Source organism: Boleophthalmus pectinirostris, unplaced genomic scaffold (assembly GCF_026225935.1).
Source record: "Boleophthalmus pectinirostris isolate CB_2022bp ecotype Guang Dong unplaced genomic scaffold, ASM2622593v1 HiC_scaffold_14, whole genome shotgun sequence".
NCBI lineage: Eukaryota > Metazoa > Chordata > Actinopteri > Gobiiformes > Gobiidae > Boleophthalmus > Boleophthalmus pectinirostris.
This window is the reverse complement of record NW_026571047.1, coordinates 9,860,025-9,878,860: the sequence shown is the minus strand read 5'-3', so window position 1 is coordinate 9,878,860 and position 18,836 is coordinate 9,860,025. Positions and strand designations below refer to the sequence as shown.

At 38.7% G+C, this 18,836-nt stretch overlaps 2 protein-coding genes across 5 annotated transcripts; both read right to left on the bottom strand.

Moving 5' to 3' along the window:
• Positions 1 to 29: 29 nt before the first annotated feature.
• Positions 30 to 5,198, bottom strand: cbx7b (chromobox homolog 7b). 2 transcript variants are annotated; one of them, XM_055149872.1, is made up of 7 exons: positions 4,902 to 5,198; positions 3,205 to 3,248; positions 3,069 to 3,134; positions 2,646 to 2,709; positions 2,155 to 2,365; positions 1,376 to 1,479; positions 30 to 566 (listed from the first exon to the last, which is right to left on the bottom strand). In XM_055149872.1, the coding sequence occupies exons 1-7, from the start codon at positions 4,968 to 4,970 to the stop codon at positions 552 to 554; spliced, it is 573 nt and encodes a 190-aa protein (XP_055005847.1). In that variant the 5' UTR covers positions 4,971 to 5,198; the 3' UTR covers positions 30 to 551. The 2 variants fall into 2 exon arrangements, with proteins under 2 accessions (XP_055005847.1, XP_020780048.1); XM_020924389.2 differs by having other exon boundaries at positions 30 to 1,479.
• A 2,442-nt stretch (positions 5,199 to 7,640) lies between these two features.
• On the bottom strand, positions 7,641 to 18,778 carry josd1 (Josephin domain containing 1). Of its 3 annotated transcripts, none has more exons than XM_020924318.2 (9): positions 18,626 to 18,778; positions 18,343 to 18,448; positions 16,303 to 16,377; positions 16,174 to 16,224; positions 15,335 to 15,385; positions 15,203 to 15,253; positions 15,065 to 15,115; positions 11,166 to 14,378; positions 10,335 to 10,689 (listed from the first exon to the last, which is right to left on the bottom strand). In XM_020924318.2, exons 2-8 carry the CDS (start codon positions 18,377 to 18,379, stop codon positions 13,675 to 13,677), a joined length of 1,020 nt encoding a protein of 339 aa, XP_020779977.1. In that variant the 5' UTR covers positions 18,380 to 18,448; positions 18,626 to 18,778; the 3' UTR covers positions 10,335 to 10,689; positions 11,166 to 13,674. The 3 variants fall into 3 exon arrangements, with proteins under 3 accessions (XP_055005846.1, XP_020779977.1, XP_020779978.1); XM_020924319.2 differs by having other exon boundaries at positions 18,343 to 18,411; XM_055149871.1 differs by lacking the exons at positions 15,065 to 15,115; positions 15,203 to 15,253; positions 15,335 to 15,385; ... (2 more) ...; positions 18,343 to 18,448; positions 18,626 to 18,778 and adding exons at positions 7,641 to 8,071; positions 9,198 to 9,392; positions 9,780 to 9,908 and having other exon boundaries at positions 9,980 to 10,689; positions 11,166 to 13,677.
• Positions 18,779 to 18,836: the final 58 nt, after the last annotated feature.

Below are 18,836 nucleotides of genomic sequence, written 5' to 3'. Positions count from 1 at the left end.
CCTGGACTCATTTGAAAACCCACAAGATCTGTATAATCAATGCAACATTTATTGTTTAAAATGGTTGTATAAATATTGTACATGTAGTAAAACTTCCATTCACTGAAGCAGGTAATGTGCGTCAATACAATCACAAAGTGCATTCTGCTTAGTAGTGGATGGAAGCTCCACGTGTGATAGGCCACAAGTAAACAAGCAACTCTTCAGCAGATAAGTTACATTCAAGTCAAGGTAAAAAAGACCTTCAGAAGTACAAGTTTCTATGTCACCTGGATCTTTCCTTAATCCAGTATCAAAATATTCAATGTTTCACACAAAATTGGCAACAAAACATTCTCCAGGCACTTTCAATAAAAACCTTGGTGAGCGACCACGGAATTCATATTGGAATTCATAAAACTTATTAGACATTAACACTATCTAAAACTTGACAAGGTTCTCAAGTTCAGTCCTCTTAGCTCTAAATACCAAATAAAATGTCTTTACTTGGGGCCAAGAAATGGTCTCACTCACCCTCAAGTCTTTGTGCTCCAAACAAATTTGTGGCCATTTCAAAATGTGCAAACCTTTAAAAAAATACAAAATATATTATAATCTACATTGCTTTAACTTAAAGTTAACCATTTCCTTTGTATGTTCAGTGGCTAACACCAGAGAAGACAACAGACATTGCAGAGAAGGAGAACATGCAGCCAGTTAAATCTTGGATCAGATTTGATACACTATGCCACAGTTATACATTAACAGTCTAGAACTGCTACATACTTTAGTGGCTGAGGTTACATGCACACTCTAAATCAGATTATTAAATTGAAGTGTAAAAAGCAAAATCATCTATTTTTTTTCTCAGATTTTATGTAAATAAACCGCTTTGGTACAACTATATAATAACTACACATTAATTAGCCTTAATAAAACATGAACAAAAACTTAATTCATGAACCAGTAATATTAAGAATTATTCAGGCTCAGTAACCACTTAATTAGGGGTTAGTGTATTAATTAAGTAGTTTATCAGCCTGAATCAATCTTGTTCATGCTATTTTAAGGCATGAATAATTGTACTTATTATAAAGTGTTACTGTCACTTTTATTTCCCAAAGCACTGAAACTAGTTAGCTAGTAGATTGAATTTTTATGTTTTTATATATTTCTTTTATTAAAATCAAGTGTCTGCATGTAAAAGTGCCACTGGTCTGGGAGTCTCTGGACACCACCTGATAACCGGAATAATGCTGTGAATGTGTGTACACTGTGTTTGTGTGTGTTTCATTCCTCAGGCAGCCACTCCCCAGTCCCTGAAGAAGCCCTGAGCCTCTGTGCTCTCTGTAAACGTGACTGTGTGAGAGTTTATGGTGATGTCTGTGACTGTCACCTCTGCACATGACATTGCGGGGCTCCATGTGTGGCTCTGCTCCCCTGGTATACTGCACACATCGGGGGGTAAAGAGAGGTTCTTGGAGGGTCTGCTCTTCTGTCCTGTAACAAACACAGAGGTCAAGTTGGATACAGTGTTGCATGGTGGCTGAGTGGCTAGCATAGCCTGTATATACAGTATAAATGGACATGGCTAATCCACTATCCACTGCATTCCAAAAAGGAAGCAAGCATGGAGGCGCTTCTGGCTCCACCAACTCCAATTAACTTTTTATTGAAAACTGGACTGGACTGGACTGGAGCCAAATGCTATGTTTGATGTCGCGGTCCCTTCTTTATACTTAACTTCTCGAGGTTTTGTGTGGTGTTTGCATGTTTCTCCTCATGTCTCTCTGGTTTCCCCCATCAACCCAAAACATGCACCACAGGTCAAATCTTTGGCTTCGGTAGTACCGACCAAGCCTCGCTCAAGATCTTGGAGATGAGTCCCCGAGCAGCTCATTCAGCTATGAATGCGCTGTGTGCGTGAGAGTTGGTGGTGGTCAGAAGCCCAGTGGTGCAGTTTGGAAGCCTTGCTTTCAGATGTGAATAAATAATGCAATGCTTTCAGTGTTTTCAAAGGTGATGTATATATCAAGTCCATTTAGTTTTTTCCCTTTATATATAGTTTTAAATTCACCTGCATCATCTATCTCTGTAATTGCAATATGAATCTTTTTTACATCTAAACTAATTATAGCAGCATGCATAACATTGGCTGATGGAGATACACTTAACTGTTGATGTGTCCGCCCTCTGACCCCTCCTCTTTATCCCCTGTAGTGTCCTCTTCCTCCTCCTGACCCCAGTGCAGGGCAGGACTGGGGGGCTCTGAGCTGCAGCCTTCCCCTTGTGTTCTGTGATGGATGGATCGAGACAGGTGCAGACGTGGAGCAGGCTTCTCTGGACACCTGTGGGCACTGCGCAGGTCCATCCTGTAAAATGTTTTCTGAAAATATCAAGAAAGTTTGATCTGAATCTTTTGTTGAGAAAAGGTTGCCTAAACTCCAACAGAAAAGTTACATAATGCACCTCTAAGATGTTTACAGATGATTTTATTCACAAAAACACCAAAATATTAACACAAAAAAATTTAAAGTTTACAGCACAAGATGTATCTAGTTACCTCTAGAAGTGTCAAAAAAAATCTGATTATGACCAAAGCATAAGTAATAAGAACCACATATTAAAAGGTAAGATATATATGATAAATCTGAGTTGCTTTTCACCTGGAGATGTTTTTTGGACTTGGGTCCTTTTCGTCTGTGACCCAAACTCCTGTCCCCTTCTTCTCTGTGTAATATAAACACACATAATAATTACTTAAAGAGGGGATATAGTGCGAACTTGAACTTTCTATCATGTTATAACGTTATTCTCTCATCAAAAACATGTCTGAATAGGTTTTAAATATCATCCATGCATGTCTGAGTAATTTAATGATCTCTCCCGGGCCCTATTCAAACCTTCTTTAAACTTTTCTGTAAGATTCTGTCCAATTCTCAGCCCCCAAGTCTACATCATCTGTGTGTCAAAAACGAAAGTGAAACTTATATGTAAAATAAATATGTGTGTGTTATCAGTTAATACCCCATAGATGTAAAATACCCCCTCTTGAAAATTGCAACGCTGACTGCTATGCTGAGTCTTACTTGTCGTTAAAGGCCTGCACCAGTCTTTGGTCCAGGATGTGTTCCTCTGGCTCCCACGTGCTGTATCTACAAAAAAGTTAAAAGCATTTCATTTTTTGACAAAGGACAAATGGATCCATCATAGTTCAGTACTTACTTTGGAGGCCATCCCTTCCATTTGAGCAGATACTCCACATTCCCCTATGAACAGAAGGCCAATGAAATACATCAGGCTACTATTTTTTTGATTGATTGATTGATAGCATTTATATAGCACCTTTCAAGATACCCAAAGCGCTTTACAGTTCATTATTCAGTCACTCCACACTCAGTGGTGGTAAGCTACTACTGTAGCCACAGCTGCCCTGGGGCAGACTGATGGAAGCGAGGCTGCCAATATGCGCCATCAGCCCCTCCGACCACCACCATCACTCACGCTCACACCACTTTCATACTAGGCAATGTTGGTGAAGCCTAAGGACACAACAACAGTTTTTTGCCACTATTTTGCCTAAATAATAAATGTAGTAAAAGTAGTAGTATTATATTATGAACTTACAACTCTTATTCTTTCATTTGTCAAGTTTGTCAGGTTGGTCAATCAACACATAACCTATTTTTGCTATTTCTTGTTTTGTTTCCATGATATTTGCAAATAAAAGGCTATTTCTGTCAAGTTAAATGCAGGTCTTTCATATAAGAGCCCAGCCCCTGACAGTTAGTCATCTTCTGTGTGAAATCATATTCCAGTCTCTCCAATGTATTTTCAGATGATGAAGTCATGCATTTTTCTGACAATGTCTTAGTCACTATAGCTGAGCTGTTGATTTTTATTGGTATAACTTTTTTCAAAGTCTTACACTTACACAGCCTATTTTGTAATTTTTAGTCCAAACCTAATTTGTTGTGTTATTGTATGCTATGCTTATGCTGAGCCCATGCAGTTAAGTGTGGGTGGAGCTCCAGTCTTTTCTTATTTATTCATTAATAGTATTAGGCTGGTATATAATGCCTGGATTTAGCTACCCGCTTAGTCCAAAAGCTAGTTTAATTGATTGTACTAAAATAGACTATGCTATACTTCGTCATATATTTAGTACCAATGTACAATTTGGAAAATGAAAGGAAAGAATGGGACAGATGGAAGAAAATGCTAATTTACAGGTCCCACTTCATGCAAAATGGACCCTTATGAGCTTTGAGCCATGTTACAATGTTGTTACCTCCTCAAAAACAGACTTGGGATTATGTTTTGTTTCATTCACAAATGTTTGAGTAACCTTTTATTATTAGTCTGTCTATATTCCTGAGCTCAAAATGCTCTGTTCCACCTTGTGATGTCATGAAGCCGTAGTTTTGAATTTCACAGCTACCTTTTACCTTTAGAGCAGAGATGGGCAATGGGCCAAATGATTCTACTGAAGGTGTATGGAGTTTTAAAACACAGTGGAGCACGTCCTATGTTACCGCATGACATCACAAGGTGGAACAGTATTTTCTGTTTGAGAAAGGAAGTCCGCCTAAAGATGCAGTGTGTGTGAATGAAAGAAAACACAACTCCGAGTATGTTTTTGATGAGAAAACCACATTGTAACATACATCAGGAAATAGCGTAATATCGGCCCTTTAATTAACTTCCTTTATTTTAATTTCAGCCAATGACAGAAGAACGCCATGACAACACCCAACCCCGCCCCCCTCGTGCTCGTGCAGCTCCTCGCGAGGACACAACCAGCGCGTCTCTGGTCTTTAAACACAGCATTTAGTCTTTCTTTCAACCAAGACTGTAATATTTGCGTTATTATATCGGCAGTAATTCGCTGATAAATACTTATTTTTCTGATTTAATCTTACCTTTCTAACTCTTTTCTTCAAAATCGACTCCACCGCGAACACCTGCTCTCCTATCGCGGACAGCTCCATTTCTGACTGACCGTAGCTTGAACCGCGGGAAGTAAAGTGAGGTGGTCTATTCCCAGTTATAAACTACGCCAGAAAACAAAGAATGACACCGCACTTTTCGTGGTTTTCTCTTCGTATCAGCCCTTCGACAGAGTTTGGAAAGCGTTTTAATACGGGGCGACCTCCTCTTGTTGGATGTTTCTGCGTTTCCAGTGACTTTACAAAATCTGCGACACATCTGCACACTGCTCTGCGCGCCCCCGCTGCATCCATCCATCCGCGGGCGCGCTCACGACTCCATCCTCGCGCGCAGCTAAATAATAACGTAATAATGTTTTTATTCACCGTATGTAAACGACAAAACGACGGTGTTTGCACGTTAAAAGGGACGTATTAGGTCAAATCGATTTTCATGAGCTTATAACAGCGTTCCCTCATCATAAACAGTTTTCTCTCAATTGTATTTTCAACGGTTGAGGTTACGTGCGCACTCAGACTCGAATTATTAAAGAGCCCATATTACGCTATTTTCTGGTCTATGTTATAATGTCGTTTCCTCAAAAACATACCTGGAGTTATGTTTTGTTTCAATTACATATGCTTAACACAGAAAAACTACATATTTAGGCTGAGTTCTTCTCTCAAACAGTAGACACTTTATTTCACCTTGTGATGTCATGTGGTAATACAGGAAGTGCTCCGCTGTGCTTCTGTAGTCCATACACCATACAACCTTTTGCATCATTTCAAACCTGGAATTACTGAGCAAAAGTTAAAAGGTAGCTGTCAACTTGAAAACTACCGTTTCATGACACATCATCACAAGGTGGAACAGAGCATTTTGAGTTTTGGAGATGTAGACTAATAATGTGTGGTTACTCAAACGTGTGAATGAAACAAAACACAACTATGAGTATGTGAGGTAATGGTCTAACATGGCTTAAAGCTCACAAGAATCAGTAAACTAAGTATTAGAGCTTTTAACTGTTCTTTGAAATGGCAAGACCATAAAAATTACATATAAACAGCAAAATAATAATCTGATAATGGTCCCTCTCTGATAAGTCACATAAAATGTTTAAATTTGCATGTCATTTACATAATCGTAAAGGTCCAGAAATCAGATTTCGATGCGCATGTGGACATAGCCACTAATTCTTGTTTGAGGAATCATGTATTGTCCTTCATGTCAGTTTTCCCCTACCCCCTATCACCACCCACTTTCCTGTACTTCCTGTACACTCTATCAAAAAACTCAGTACAGTAAAGTGCCCATGAAGGTCTGCAGTTTTTTTATAGGATAGGTCAATAAACCTGTTTCATTATTATGCCGTTAGATCCATTTTACCATTACGAACATTATTAACAAAACATGTAAAATATTGTTCTACATATTGTACAGTTTATATAAAGTACACCAAAAAGTATAATACCTCTTTTTTTAAAGTGACATACGCTTTTTATTTATATGCAAAAATACAAAAGAAAATACAGCAAGATTTTTTTTTTTTTTTCATTTTACAGGTTTATGGATTGACATGGCACAGCAAATGTGAGAGTTCTCCATGTGATTGTATGTGATACTTGCCATACAGTCAAGGCATAACAGAAAAGTCACTGGGACAGTACATGAGTGAAAAGTGATACCATAAGAAAGGTTTTCTTTCTATGTCACCATTATAACATAAGGTCCTTGGCTGGATTTGATTTTTAAAGTCTCAAGTCCAGAAATGGCTATTTTAAACCACACTTTTGCTTCTTAAAAAGGAGCACTATAAGTTTTTAGGTGGAGGGTCTGAATTCCAAACTTGGCTGTCTCCATGGAGACAAGCAGGTGGCTCTAGAGGAGTTAATATCATACTGTGGAACATTCCTGGCAAAGCAATAACATTCAAGAGGCAAGCAGTTGACAGACTCTCCACCTGAAATTTTATATAGTGCAAATTCAAAGCAAAAGGCGTTGTTTGAATGTAAACTTTTAAGGCCAATATAATCAGTTACATCAACAAAATATAGATTTCTATTAAATGATGCGTAAGCTACATCATCACTGGAATCTCTTCTTCGGCGCACTTAACAATATTCAACCATGACATCACACGACTGGACATGTGAAGCGTCAACAACTCTCACTTTTCTCGACAAACACAACCATGTTCAAGACTTTTCTGTTACATAGGCACTCTATCCTTCGCCTCTGTTCCATCTACAGACAGACACTTAGAAAAAACAATAAATCTAACACACAACTACACACACTTACATGTTCCTCCTTGTACATATTTGGCAGATATGAAACAGACATTTTGGTGTGTAAATTGACTGTGCATTTGGCATGGCATTTTTTTGCACTTGATTGTGATATCTTTGTCAATAAATATATATTACTCAGTTGAAAAAAAAAAGGCTAGTAGTTTCCTCACTAGAAAGTTTAACCTCTTCCTGGACAATAAAACAAGTAAATATTTCAATTTACTGGAAAAGAAAATCCAAAGAACTTCCACTAGAGGGAGTGTTTGAGCAAGGTGTTTGCATTGCTTCTTGCAAAGGTGAACTAGGCTCGGTTTGGCCAGTGGTGTTGGGTAGGTGGACAAAATGCAACACAGAAATGCATTGGTAACACGTTTTTAGACAGGTGAGTGAAATAGAGAGCTAGTGGGAGGAAGGAACGCACTTTGGTGAGATGGTAACTCGATGGCAGGCTGATAAAGCACTTTATTACTATGCCCAACCCAGTATCTTTACAACTGGAGAAAAGAAAACAACAAAATAGTCAATATATAAAAACCACAAAATTTCTCCTCTTTTTTTTTTTCTTCAAATTTTCAAGTCTGTGTCGCAAATAAAGGACTGTGATTGATTTGATACTCCCTGTTAAGTTGCTTTGCCCCCCTTTGGAGATGAGTCCAGCAGTGGTGTTGTAAACAAGACTCAAAAAAGGGAAGGAAAAAATTGTAAGTGCGCATCCAAAATGGCAGGCCACTCAACTTCCTCCTGTTCAGCAGCTGAGCTACTTCTTCCCTTAGCTGTCGGTCCGCCATGTTTGGTGGGCCTCTACTTCGTCTGACACCACCAATAGAAGTTCACAGTTTTTGCCACGCAGCTGTTGACGGAGAAACTTCCTGTAGAAATGTAAACAGAGATAGCACTTCAGAAATGACCCAGAATTATCCAAATGATTCTAGTGAAGGTGTATGGAGTTTAAAAACACAGCACTTTCTGTATTGCCATGTCACATCAGGTGACATCAAGGTGAAACAGACTGTTTTCTGTTTGAGAGAAGAAGAAGCCTAAATACGCAGGATTTGTGTGTTAAACATGTGTGAATGAAATAAAAACACAACTCCGGGTACATTTTGATGAGGAACAACTATATATTATAACAGATCAGATAACAGAATATGGCCCCTTTAAAAATTTGAAAAAAAAAAAAAGAAGTAAGTAAAATTAAGTAAATATTCTGCAGTCACCCTCTACAACTTTGTCTGCAACTGCTGGTCAGTCATTTTCCTCTTAAAAAGGTTTTTGAATGAACAGCATATTGAAGCAAAAACAATTTTTTGAGGAAGCTGATATGATGGTGCATTCATGTGATTTAGGAAATTCAGAAATAACTATGATGATCAGACTTCCCTAAATCATAAAATAATGTATGTTATGATTTAGGGAAGTCTGATGATCATAGTTGCTAATTCATAGATGATAGACACAAACCTTACCAAACTATTTATTGTTGTGAAGGAAAAGTAATGTGAGGAGATAAGTTGTTTTTTGTAGGCAAATTGCTGATAAATAGATTAATAAAACATTTTGCAATATTCTATAGCAGTAGAAGTAGAACCACTAGTGTAATTTTAAATTAAATTCAAACCAGAGTTGGTGTTCAAACCAGTTTTTCTGAATAGCAGGTCAAATCTTCTGAGATTACATGACTGCAATGAAACCATTTTGTCAATTTGCTAATAGATTGAAAAACAGATAATTTTATGGTTGGATTTTCCTTTTGAATACTTATTGAAAATTAACAGTGAAAGAGCCTTTGTCCTTCTAATATAATGCTGCTCCATTATTACATAAAAATTTTAATGTTACTTAATGTTGTTAATGTAATATAACATATTACAGTGATAAATCATTGATATTTCAAAGAAAGAAAAATCTACTTTCGGTTTCTCCCCTGGTATTATTCAAACACATACATGAATATTATATCAAAAGTGAACTTTGACCTCCCAAGTGCACACTGACCTGAGCTCCTCCGGGCTGCCGATGCACTGGGGACTCCGGAGCTTGGAGTCCAGATTGTAGTACATCCCCGCCACCTCTCGGACCCCGATCCAGTGCTGGCGTTTGAGTGGCAGGCGGAAAGGACCCCAGCGCAGGTTGGACGGAACATTCAGAATGAAGCCGGTCACATTGGACAGCTCTATACTGCCCACGTCCCTTTAAAAAACATAACTGCTATGACTTTTTGCCCACATTTGTCTTACAGTGGAGTCCAAACAGGAATATGGGCTTGTCTGATAACAAGTGCAGTTCCTGATACGAGTGTGTCAGTGATTGTTTTTGTATGTCTCGTGGTACTGATAACATGGCTGCTGATAAAACTGTCTCAGAGGCTTTAGAGTCTAGTAACTGAGTGCTGACTAATCAAAGAGCAAGCTCAGTGCACTGGTGAGGGGCAGGAGAGGACACAGGACAAGCGCTCATCCAACCCTCTTCATCTGTGTGTTTTGGACATGTCCAGTAGCAGAATAGCAGCATAAGGGATGTGATATTAAAAGCTAAATTTAAAAAAGCTATATTAAAAGAAATACAATTATCAATTACCTTCTTTTGTCCCACCACACAGCCTCAAACCCGCGGGTCTGCAGGGCGGCCATGATGACATTTACATCATAGTTTCCATTTCCCAGCATGCTCTTCTTATGGGGCGTCATTAGAGTACTTGGTGAAAGCCTGAAATGTAAAGAAAATTGCAGAAAAATATGCTAGTTTCTTCCAGTCTATCCAATGGGAATTCTTGTTACCTCTGGTATATCTCCTGTAAAGCTTCTCTACTGAAGGCAGCCCCATCCTGGAAGACGTTGTTGAGAGCATGCAGGGCACACAGCTCTCTCCGCTGCTTCTCATGGTAGATGATTGGAGGGGTGTGAGAGGGCAGAGGAGGTGCATGCGGAGATAAAGAAGAAGAAGAGGACACTTCTTGTTGTGGACAGTCTTTGGGATCTATGGTCCTTCTCTCCTCACCTCCCATCACTACCTCTCCCCCCACCCCAAGGGCTTTCTGCTTGCTGACCTTCCAGGGCATGCATCCCAGCTCCTGGAGGCCTCCCCTGCCCTTGCCCTTCCATTCCCCGGCTGGATACGGAGCACTTCCCATGCCTCCTCCAGCCCCACTGCTACCTCTACCTTCAGGACGCTACATGGGCGTCATGGCGATCACTGCCATGGCAACCCTCAGCCTCTTGGTGGAGAGGGTCTTGTAGAGTGGTGGAGGGGGAGGTAGAGATTTGTAAGTAATTTAAACCTTCAGTTCCTCAATGCAAACTGCACTTGTTCTCTCACAAATACACACAGTAAGAAGAGCTGAAGCAGTGATATCCTCCGAATGTTTCAAAAGATCTTCTTTCAGCACCACGGTCACAGAGTCTTAATGTCTGAGAGGTCCTCACTTTAGTTTTATCTTGTCACCAATTTACTGACTTGAGATCATTCCCACCATAGTGTTGTACTTCGGCTGGAAAAACAAACGGCACAATTGTTAATTTATGCTTAGCAGTTAGCACACAAGGGTTCAAAAAACACTAAGTAAAACATATAAATAAAGCATATCCTAAAAGTCCATTGGCCTCAGTACATTGACCCTTTCAGCTCCTGCCTCTAGCTACAACAACACTCCAGTGTCGTTTTGGTCAGCAGACTCCAAAAAGAGCACAAGGTAAACATTTCCAGCAGTGTGATGTGGACAGAGGGAGCACAGGCACAGGGAGCTAGCAAAACATGACAGCCCCACGGCTCTCCGGAGCACATTTACGGGCATACAGGCGCTCTTGTACAGTGTTTTAACATGTTCATGCAATAACACATTGTTAGGAACAGTTAGCACAGGCTCTACTCATCTACGTACCTCCTCAGTGTACAGCAAACACACAAACACAACGCCTCCTGTAACATATCGCCTTAGAACTTTGTGTGCGGACAGCGGACACTCACCTGGCGCACTCCCTCTTAAAGGTTGTCATGAATCATTGAGGGATCTAAACATGTTGGGAACTCTTTCCATACGCGCTGTCCAGTCCTTTGTCTTTAGCACTTTTTTCCTGGTGTTGCTCTCTCCCTCTGCCTGCCTCTTTCAGTGCAAACGCGCGCATGCGCACTGCTGACTAGCTCCTACTGTCACGCCTGCGTCAGTAATCAGCCCCTCCCAAGAGGCAACTGCAAACCCACTTTTTCCACTTTCATTTTACCTGGATTGAAATGATCATAGTTAAATAACGTAAGATCTAGAACGCAGGTAAAACAAATTTTAATCACAGCATTATTTAGCCTTTTCCATAAATAAAAGAACCTCTAATACTATATTTTAATATACTGTAACAAATACAGTACTATATTTTAATATAATATTTTCTGTAAACCATACATATAATACTAGTTCATATGGCCCATAAACTTATATAATTTTGGACTATCAATTAATGGCATATCACAGTACTTCCATATTCCAACAAAGTTCTCTTATATCTATATTACTGAATAGAACAGATTACATAACAACCTTAATGGAGCAACTGTAAATATTTACATATACATGTACATTTTTTACACATAAAAAACAAACACTGAAACCAAATCAAAGGTCACAAACCAGTGCATGCAGCAAAGTATTCTTTTACTTTGATGTCTCCTGATATGATCTGGTTCTGAACTTTGGGGACTGACTTTTGATCATTTCTGTATTTGGTAAAAGAAAAAGTGCAGTTGCATTCTGGATGGAGCTATTTTTTCCCCACTACTGGTATTTAAAATTTGATGATATATAAATTATGAAATGAGGGGCATTACTGAGTGGGAGCTCTAGGCAGGTCTTTGCTTAACCACAACATAAGGCATGCAGAGTGTTTACTTATAATAGATACAATTTTTACTACACATCTTACCTTAACAGGAGCTTTAACATGCTTCATAAGCTGTTTGACAATGTTTGTTCTTTTGGTTATTGTTTTGGCATGTGAAATTCAATTGGCCACATTTTTGTGATGGTACAGTTTTAAAGGAACTGTGTGTAGGATCTTGATTTTAAAATTCATAAACATGATCTGAATGGTCACTACCTAAACCCCATCACCTGCTGCCAGTCATGAATCAGTGCCAGTACAGCCTCTGCAGCTCAGCGACTGAATTCTGGAGGTTCTAAGCTTTTATATGAGGCATGGCCTGTCCATATATTGAGAATGGTAAAAACCTGTAGGTCATCTCTTGGCAGGCACTGGCAATCCAGATCCAGTTATGATTGTAGCACACTGTAGCACAAAATTCCAGACGAAACAATATCTCCATGGTGGACCCTCTACTAGAAAGTCATATAATGCACCTTTAAGTACTTTGGTAATCTCTTTAATATCAGCTCAGGTAGGCTTCGTTTTACTAAACATTGCACCCTCTGAGCTTGGAAAATCTGCTTTTTCCTAGACAGCTCTACAGAGTTGGAATTATTTACAGAAAGATCTTAAATTTAAATCTAAGGTGTCACCTCATGCGAAAATGTAAGAAAATTGTGAAAAGTGTAGTAATTGAGACACGTGTATGTTTTTCTTGAGAGATGCAAAATTTTATAATATGATATTTTGTGATTTGACTGTTTCATATTCATTGTGTTGACTGCTACCTGGACCAGGACCAATAAGATTCTTAATCTCAAGGGGACTTCCTGATTTGTTAGAAGATACCATGAGCAATATTAGTCATACAGTACAGCACTTGTCTCCAACCTGACATATGGTTTATTTTGACCCATGTGCATTCTTCTTCAAGAATGTTTTTACAAGTTCAATTAATTCAATGTAAGTAAAGCACTGTGCAAATCATTTAAATATCTGTTTTGAATAAAAATCCAAATGACTAGCTCCAAGCCTGGAATTACAAAGACTCATGTAAATTTGTGGTACATGACATTCAGATAGTCCAGTCATCTCTTAGTAGTAGATCGTTGTCAGAGGTGGGTAGTGCCCAGTTACATTTACTTGAGTCACTTTTTAAAGGAACTGCTTTTCAGAGTACTTTTCTTGCAGCATACTACTTAGTTACTTATTTACTCCTTTCTCTTGAGTAATATTTTTATTTTTATTTAAGTCCCAGTACTTTACTTGAGTAAAAATTGTGGTCACTCATCCCACAGTAAGTCTACAAATGACAAAAACTTTATGTTGACAGTATGAAATGATCTTGCACTGCCTCTTCAGATATAAGTTTCTAATTTTTGTGGTCTATCTATTGAAAATACCAATTTTTGTGCATTATTTAATGCTTTGTCCTTACAATTGCATTACATTTATTAAATTATTCATCAGATGTTAAATCCTGACAGTTATGGAACATGGACCACTACTTTGTTCTTCAGTTGGAGTAATATTATTTTGAAGTAACGTTACTTTTTTCTTCCCACCTCTGATTACTGTCATATACTTTCTCCTCCTTTTTATCATTCACAAAGCAGACTTCACTACATATGTCCCAGTTTGGTTGCCAGCATCTTAGCCATGTCTATCAATATCTCCTCCCTGACACGGTCCTCTCTCCTTTGTAACTCATGCACAAAACTCCCCTTCATCTTCTTTAGTTCAACCACGCGCTTGAATAAACTTATTCGTGATGCGTTCAAGTCATCCACAGAGCGTTCAGTACTGATATTCACCACCTCTGGCCTCTGTCGACATACAAGAGGTCCCTTTTTGTAGCTACCAGGTTGCGAATGAAGTAAATTCTCTATCTTTCGTCGACTTAGACTGTGTTTATGCGTGATGACAGGGAGGATGTAGTCCGTTACTTCGTCTCCATAAAGTTCCATGGCCGCTTGGGTGACGCGGTTAAGATCGTTGTGGAGCTCGGTGTTCAAAATGGGGATTTCGATGAGAAAAGCGTGAGGGCCAGGGCTGGAGAGCTGGAGGCTTCTAAGACCTTCTCGCGCTCTGCTATGGTGGTCCAGTGTCAATCCTGGAAGAGCTGGGGTGTCTATGATGGAGATCTCGCCCACGTTTAGTATGATTGTCCTTCTGGAGCTTTGTAAGGGAGGTTCTGGAGAGGTATCTGATTTTGGGGGTGTGGGGCCCAGTAGGAAGTCCGCCAGAGAGCTTGGTCGACTATCGCAAGGTCTAAGGAGGATAATCCGGAGGCCAGGGAGATCAGACAGGTCATCATCGGATGCACCTATAGATCAAAACAGAATGAAATGCATGCTTTCATAATATGACAATATTAAAGGTGTAACATGTAACTTTTTCTGGTAGGAGGGTCTGGCCACCTGCTTGTCTCAGAGATGTTGGTCTGCCTTGAATGTTCTATGATATAGCTTTAAATATACCCATCTAGTTTTTAATTTACATTTAACACACAAATCCAGCATATTTAGGCTGAATTCTTCTCTCAAACTTTGTTCCACCTTGTGTTCAGCCCTGGAATTGCCAATCTTTACTGAACTAAAGGTAAAGAGTAAAATAATAAAACAATAAAGCACAATTTAAACCACTATTTCAATCGGAGCAGTGTATTTATTTAAAAATTTTTCCAAGAAGGGTCTAGTCCCATTCGCCCTCAAACTCACTGTGCTAGCAAAATATTTGCAAGAAGTTCTAAGTTGTATGTTTGTTTAAGATAAGATACAAGCTCTCATTCAAATTGATTTAAATTTCCTTAGATTCCTTTAGTTTGGGTAAGGAAATAAGCATGATAACATTAGCTAATCACAAATGTAGCTTTCAACATTGTCAGCAATGCTTGTATCCAACCCTAACATGACCAGTGACCAGAAATTATGTAAATACTTTTACACAATGAGAAGATCAAAACAATTAAGTCAACTACTACTAACAATTAGTTAAGATATAGTAACAGACCTGTAATGACTTTGATGATCTTTGAGAGCCAGCTAAATTTGGAAGAAATTTCTACAGAAGAAGTAGTAGAGACATGTTAGAGCACATTCACACAAATTAGATCATATTTATAACCAATTAAAAAAAAACTTCACTTACTGACGAGAAAGTGCCAAAATTGGGACAACCATTTATATAGACTCTTGATTACTGCAGGACATACACAGGTATAAACTTAAACTTTGAACACACATTAAGATATACATTGTGAATGCAGAATGAGTGATGTACCACGGAGAGTTCCAATAAGACGAGTGACCCAGCTCCAGAGAGTGGACAGACCTGGGAAAAAATATGTAAAATGCAACAATTTTTTATTTCTTTTTTACCTCAGTATTATTTAAAGGTGCACTATATAACTTTTCATAAATCTCAAATATGGCTACCAGGCCTTAGATGGGTCATACCGGCCTGTCCCAGCCTGCTCTCATCAGTTCTCAGAAACTAAGATAAGCTATGGCCAGGCCTGGTTAGTATTTGGATGGGAGACCACTGGGGATATAAGGTGCCATAATGGAGTGCCAGTGGCAAAAAACTGTTGTACTGGCCAGGCAAGACAGTTCACCCACATTGCCTGATATGTATGTGGTGAGTAGGTGAGGGTTGGCGCTGGTTATAGGGGCCAAAGGTGCAAATTGGCAGAATCACTTCTGTCCATCTGCACTGTAAAGCGCTTTGGGTGTCACTATACAAACCCAACTATTAATTAATTAATTAATTAATTAATAATAGGAACTGATAATTGCTAAATACTTAACACTATAACTTTTTGGTGGGGGGGTCTGCCACTTGCTAGCCTCCATGGAGATGTAATTACTCTGGCTGGAATGTTCCTGCCTTGCATTGTAGCTGCCTTGCATTTACTGAATTCAGAATGTTTTTATTGCTCAAAAAGATGTTGCAATCTTACATCTGGGTCATCTTTTCACAAATCTAACCAGTAATTGTCTCATTGTGGAACATTTTAGGCAAAAGAAATCTCCATGGAGACAAGTAGGTAATGGACCATCCACCAGAAAAGTTACATAATGCACCTTGAAATAATCCTGTATGAAATTGTATAATCTCACCAGTAATGGAGCAGAAAATGCGGATTGGCCATCTGATTAGAGCTGGGAGTGCTGCAGGAAAAGGCCAAAATAAGTGATGATTTTTATATGGGGGTATATAACATTATGATGAATATAATTCTGACTGACTTTGGGAGAATCTGTAGAGAAGATAGCCCACGATAGTGAAGGCTCCCATCTGCATGTTGCCACTGCTCAGCCAGCCTAGAGGAGAGAAACAGCACAGTCTTAGAATAGCAGCACTACAACTTGACATGGTTTTGACCTTTGACCTAAATATGTCCATGCTGAGGTATGAGACATTCTTGGATAAATAACTGGTGAATGAAGTCCATTGTGTTACCGAGCAGAAGCCAGCCCTCAATAGCTTCAATTTAAGACAAATTGGACAGCCACTTTTGAACTACAATTTTATGAAGAAAAGACAGTTAGCAGGATATAGAATGAGATTTCTAACATTAAATCATGCTACTTTCTTTTATATTATCATTTTGTTTTATACAGTCTGTGTATCTTTGTAATCTGTGTAATCCCTCAGTGGTCCAGTGGTCCAGGGACATATACTAATTTATGTGATCTTATACTTATTCTGATACAGCTCAAGATTGTTCAAAACAAAGTGATTCAAGAAAGGTTAATTTCTTGTAGAGTAGAAAGGCTCAGAGGCTCTCTGATTTGTGGTGTATTTATTAATTGTCACGCCAACATGTTTACTACTTAGTCTTCATCAGGACTGATGGAGTGAGCTGCAGGTGTGACCATTTCTAGGGGTCATGACCTTGAGACATGTGATAATAAAAAACAAAATATCCAAAAACACTGTACATGTTGAATTCAAGTATATTGACAACATACTATTCATAACAACAGATAAAAAACACTGTTATGTATAAGTTGTATAGTCAGCAATACATATATCCCTTAAGTTACATAGCACATTCAAGAATTGTTTTCAATCAACATTATCACAAGTAGAAAGCACCAAAAATTTTGTAACAAAGGTTATTAAAAATACCTGGGTATTTGGTGGCCAATTGTCAAGAGGGGGCAACCTGACCCCTCTTGACAATTGACAACAATGTGATAAAAACATAGCATCTTGAGGCAGTAATTAAGAAAGCATATGTTTAGAAGCTTAATTGTTCCAATAATTGTGGAAGCAGCTTTATAGTTCAAATAGTTTGCATGAGCGGCTTTGTAGTTCATATAGTTCATATAGTTCATATGGACAGAGAGGGAGCTACAGCTACAGGAAGGATGAAAAATCCATCTCCTCGTTTAGACCAGGGCCCTCAAAGTATGGATCCAAAACATCTCTCTTTAGAAAAGACGTTTCAAACAGTCTCCTCCTCGGGGGTCCTGGGGCATGACCTCTATTAGGTTCATTTCTGTCCTGTGAATGTGACTTTTTAAATATCACTGCTTGCCCAAATGAGTAATTAGTTTTGATCCTGCTTTGTATTTGTACAATTTAGTTTCAATATTATCACTTATCATCTATATTTGTTGTATAATTGGTTACTGTGACAGACCTAGGTGCAGCCTGATGGACCAGCTTTAATCATGTTGACACATTTAAACAGTCAAGGTTGCTTTACAATTTGATGCCTTTTTTATTGACACCATAATTGCATCGTGATGGCAACTAATAAACTAACTCTGTTAACGGTTAGTCACACCAAAAAGAAGTGTGAGAATAAAGTGTCTTGCTCAAGGACACAGCAGCAATAAACAATAGTTAGTGAGAAACTATTAGCTACTTTTCTTTACTACTTTAAATCCTAAATGTACCAATAAATTGAATTTCTTCATCTGCCTAAAACCTGTGAAGATAGTAGTTGCAACATGTTCCTTATCATCTATGGGGTCAGTTACTGTCTAACATGTGTCTTACCTAAGGATGGTATATTTGCAATATCCTGCAATATTTCCCCAGATATGCGTCCAGTATTAAATGTCACAGATATTTGTCACAATTTTTTTCTGTACTGCCCTAGTCTCTGTGTTTTGTTATTATTTTCACAAAAATGATAACTTGACATAAATTTGATCTGTACTATGGATCTTAAAGGCGCCATATTTGTACTGTAAGATATTGGTTATCAGTCGCAACAAGACAAATACTGGATATCAACATTGGCTCAAAATCCATATCGGCCCATCCCTTACCCGTAGCAGCATCTTCAGAATCGCATTTGCACTCCATTGTTCTTGCTCCGATCACAGACCTTTGTCCTGCTGCATTGACACTGTTAAATTGTGCAACTTCTCACTTCTGACAACAAAACAAAACACTACAGTAGTTGTTTCAAACTTAGTAAACAAATGAATAGTTAGCAGTTCATAATCACATGCAAAGTAGGTAAAACTAAAATGTCAATGTATAACTAGTGTAATAAACTTGCTATGTCCACAAGTAACACAAGTAAACCTAACTCCTAACGTAGCGTACCTTTCTGTGGTGCTGATATCTCAATGAGCTAGTTGTTGAATTGCAAGTCATGTAGCCAAGAGTTGTAATCCCTCCTTCTTGCTGGTGAGTGGTTGATTGTGCCTGCGCTGACCTGCCCTCATCAGGAACTCTGCTTCAACACACAGCACAATGCTAAGAGAAGCTCCAAATATGCCAGTAATGCTAAGGCTTTATTCACCAAGGCACACCT

Coding starts and splice junctions, on each gene's coding strand:
- cbx7b (XM_020924389.2), bottom strand. CDS start 4,970: ATGGAGCTGTCCGCGATAGGAGAGCAGGTGTTCGCGGTGGAGTCGATT. Junction 3,249..4,901: donor TGAAGAAAAGAGTTAGAAAG/GTAAGATTAAAT, acceptor TTCTGTTCATAG/GGGAATGTGGAGTATCTGCT. Junction 2,710..3,068: donor GTGCAGGCCTTTAACGACAA/GTAAGACTCAGC, acceptor TATATTACACAG/AGAAGAAGGGGACAGGAGTT.
- josd1 (XM_020924318.2), bottom strand. CDS start 18,379: ATGGAGTGCAAATGCGATTCTGAAGATGCTGCTACGG. Junction 16,378..18,342: donor TTCTGAAGATGCTGCTACGG/GTAAGGGATGGG, acceptor TCTCTCCTCTAG/GCTGGCTGAGCAGTGGCAAC. Junction 15,254..15,334: donor TCTTATTGGAACTCTCCGTG/GTACATCACTCA, acceptor TATGTCCTGCAG/TAATCAAGAGTCTATATAAA.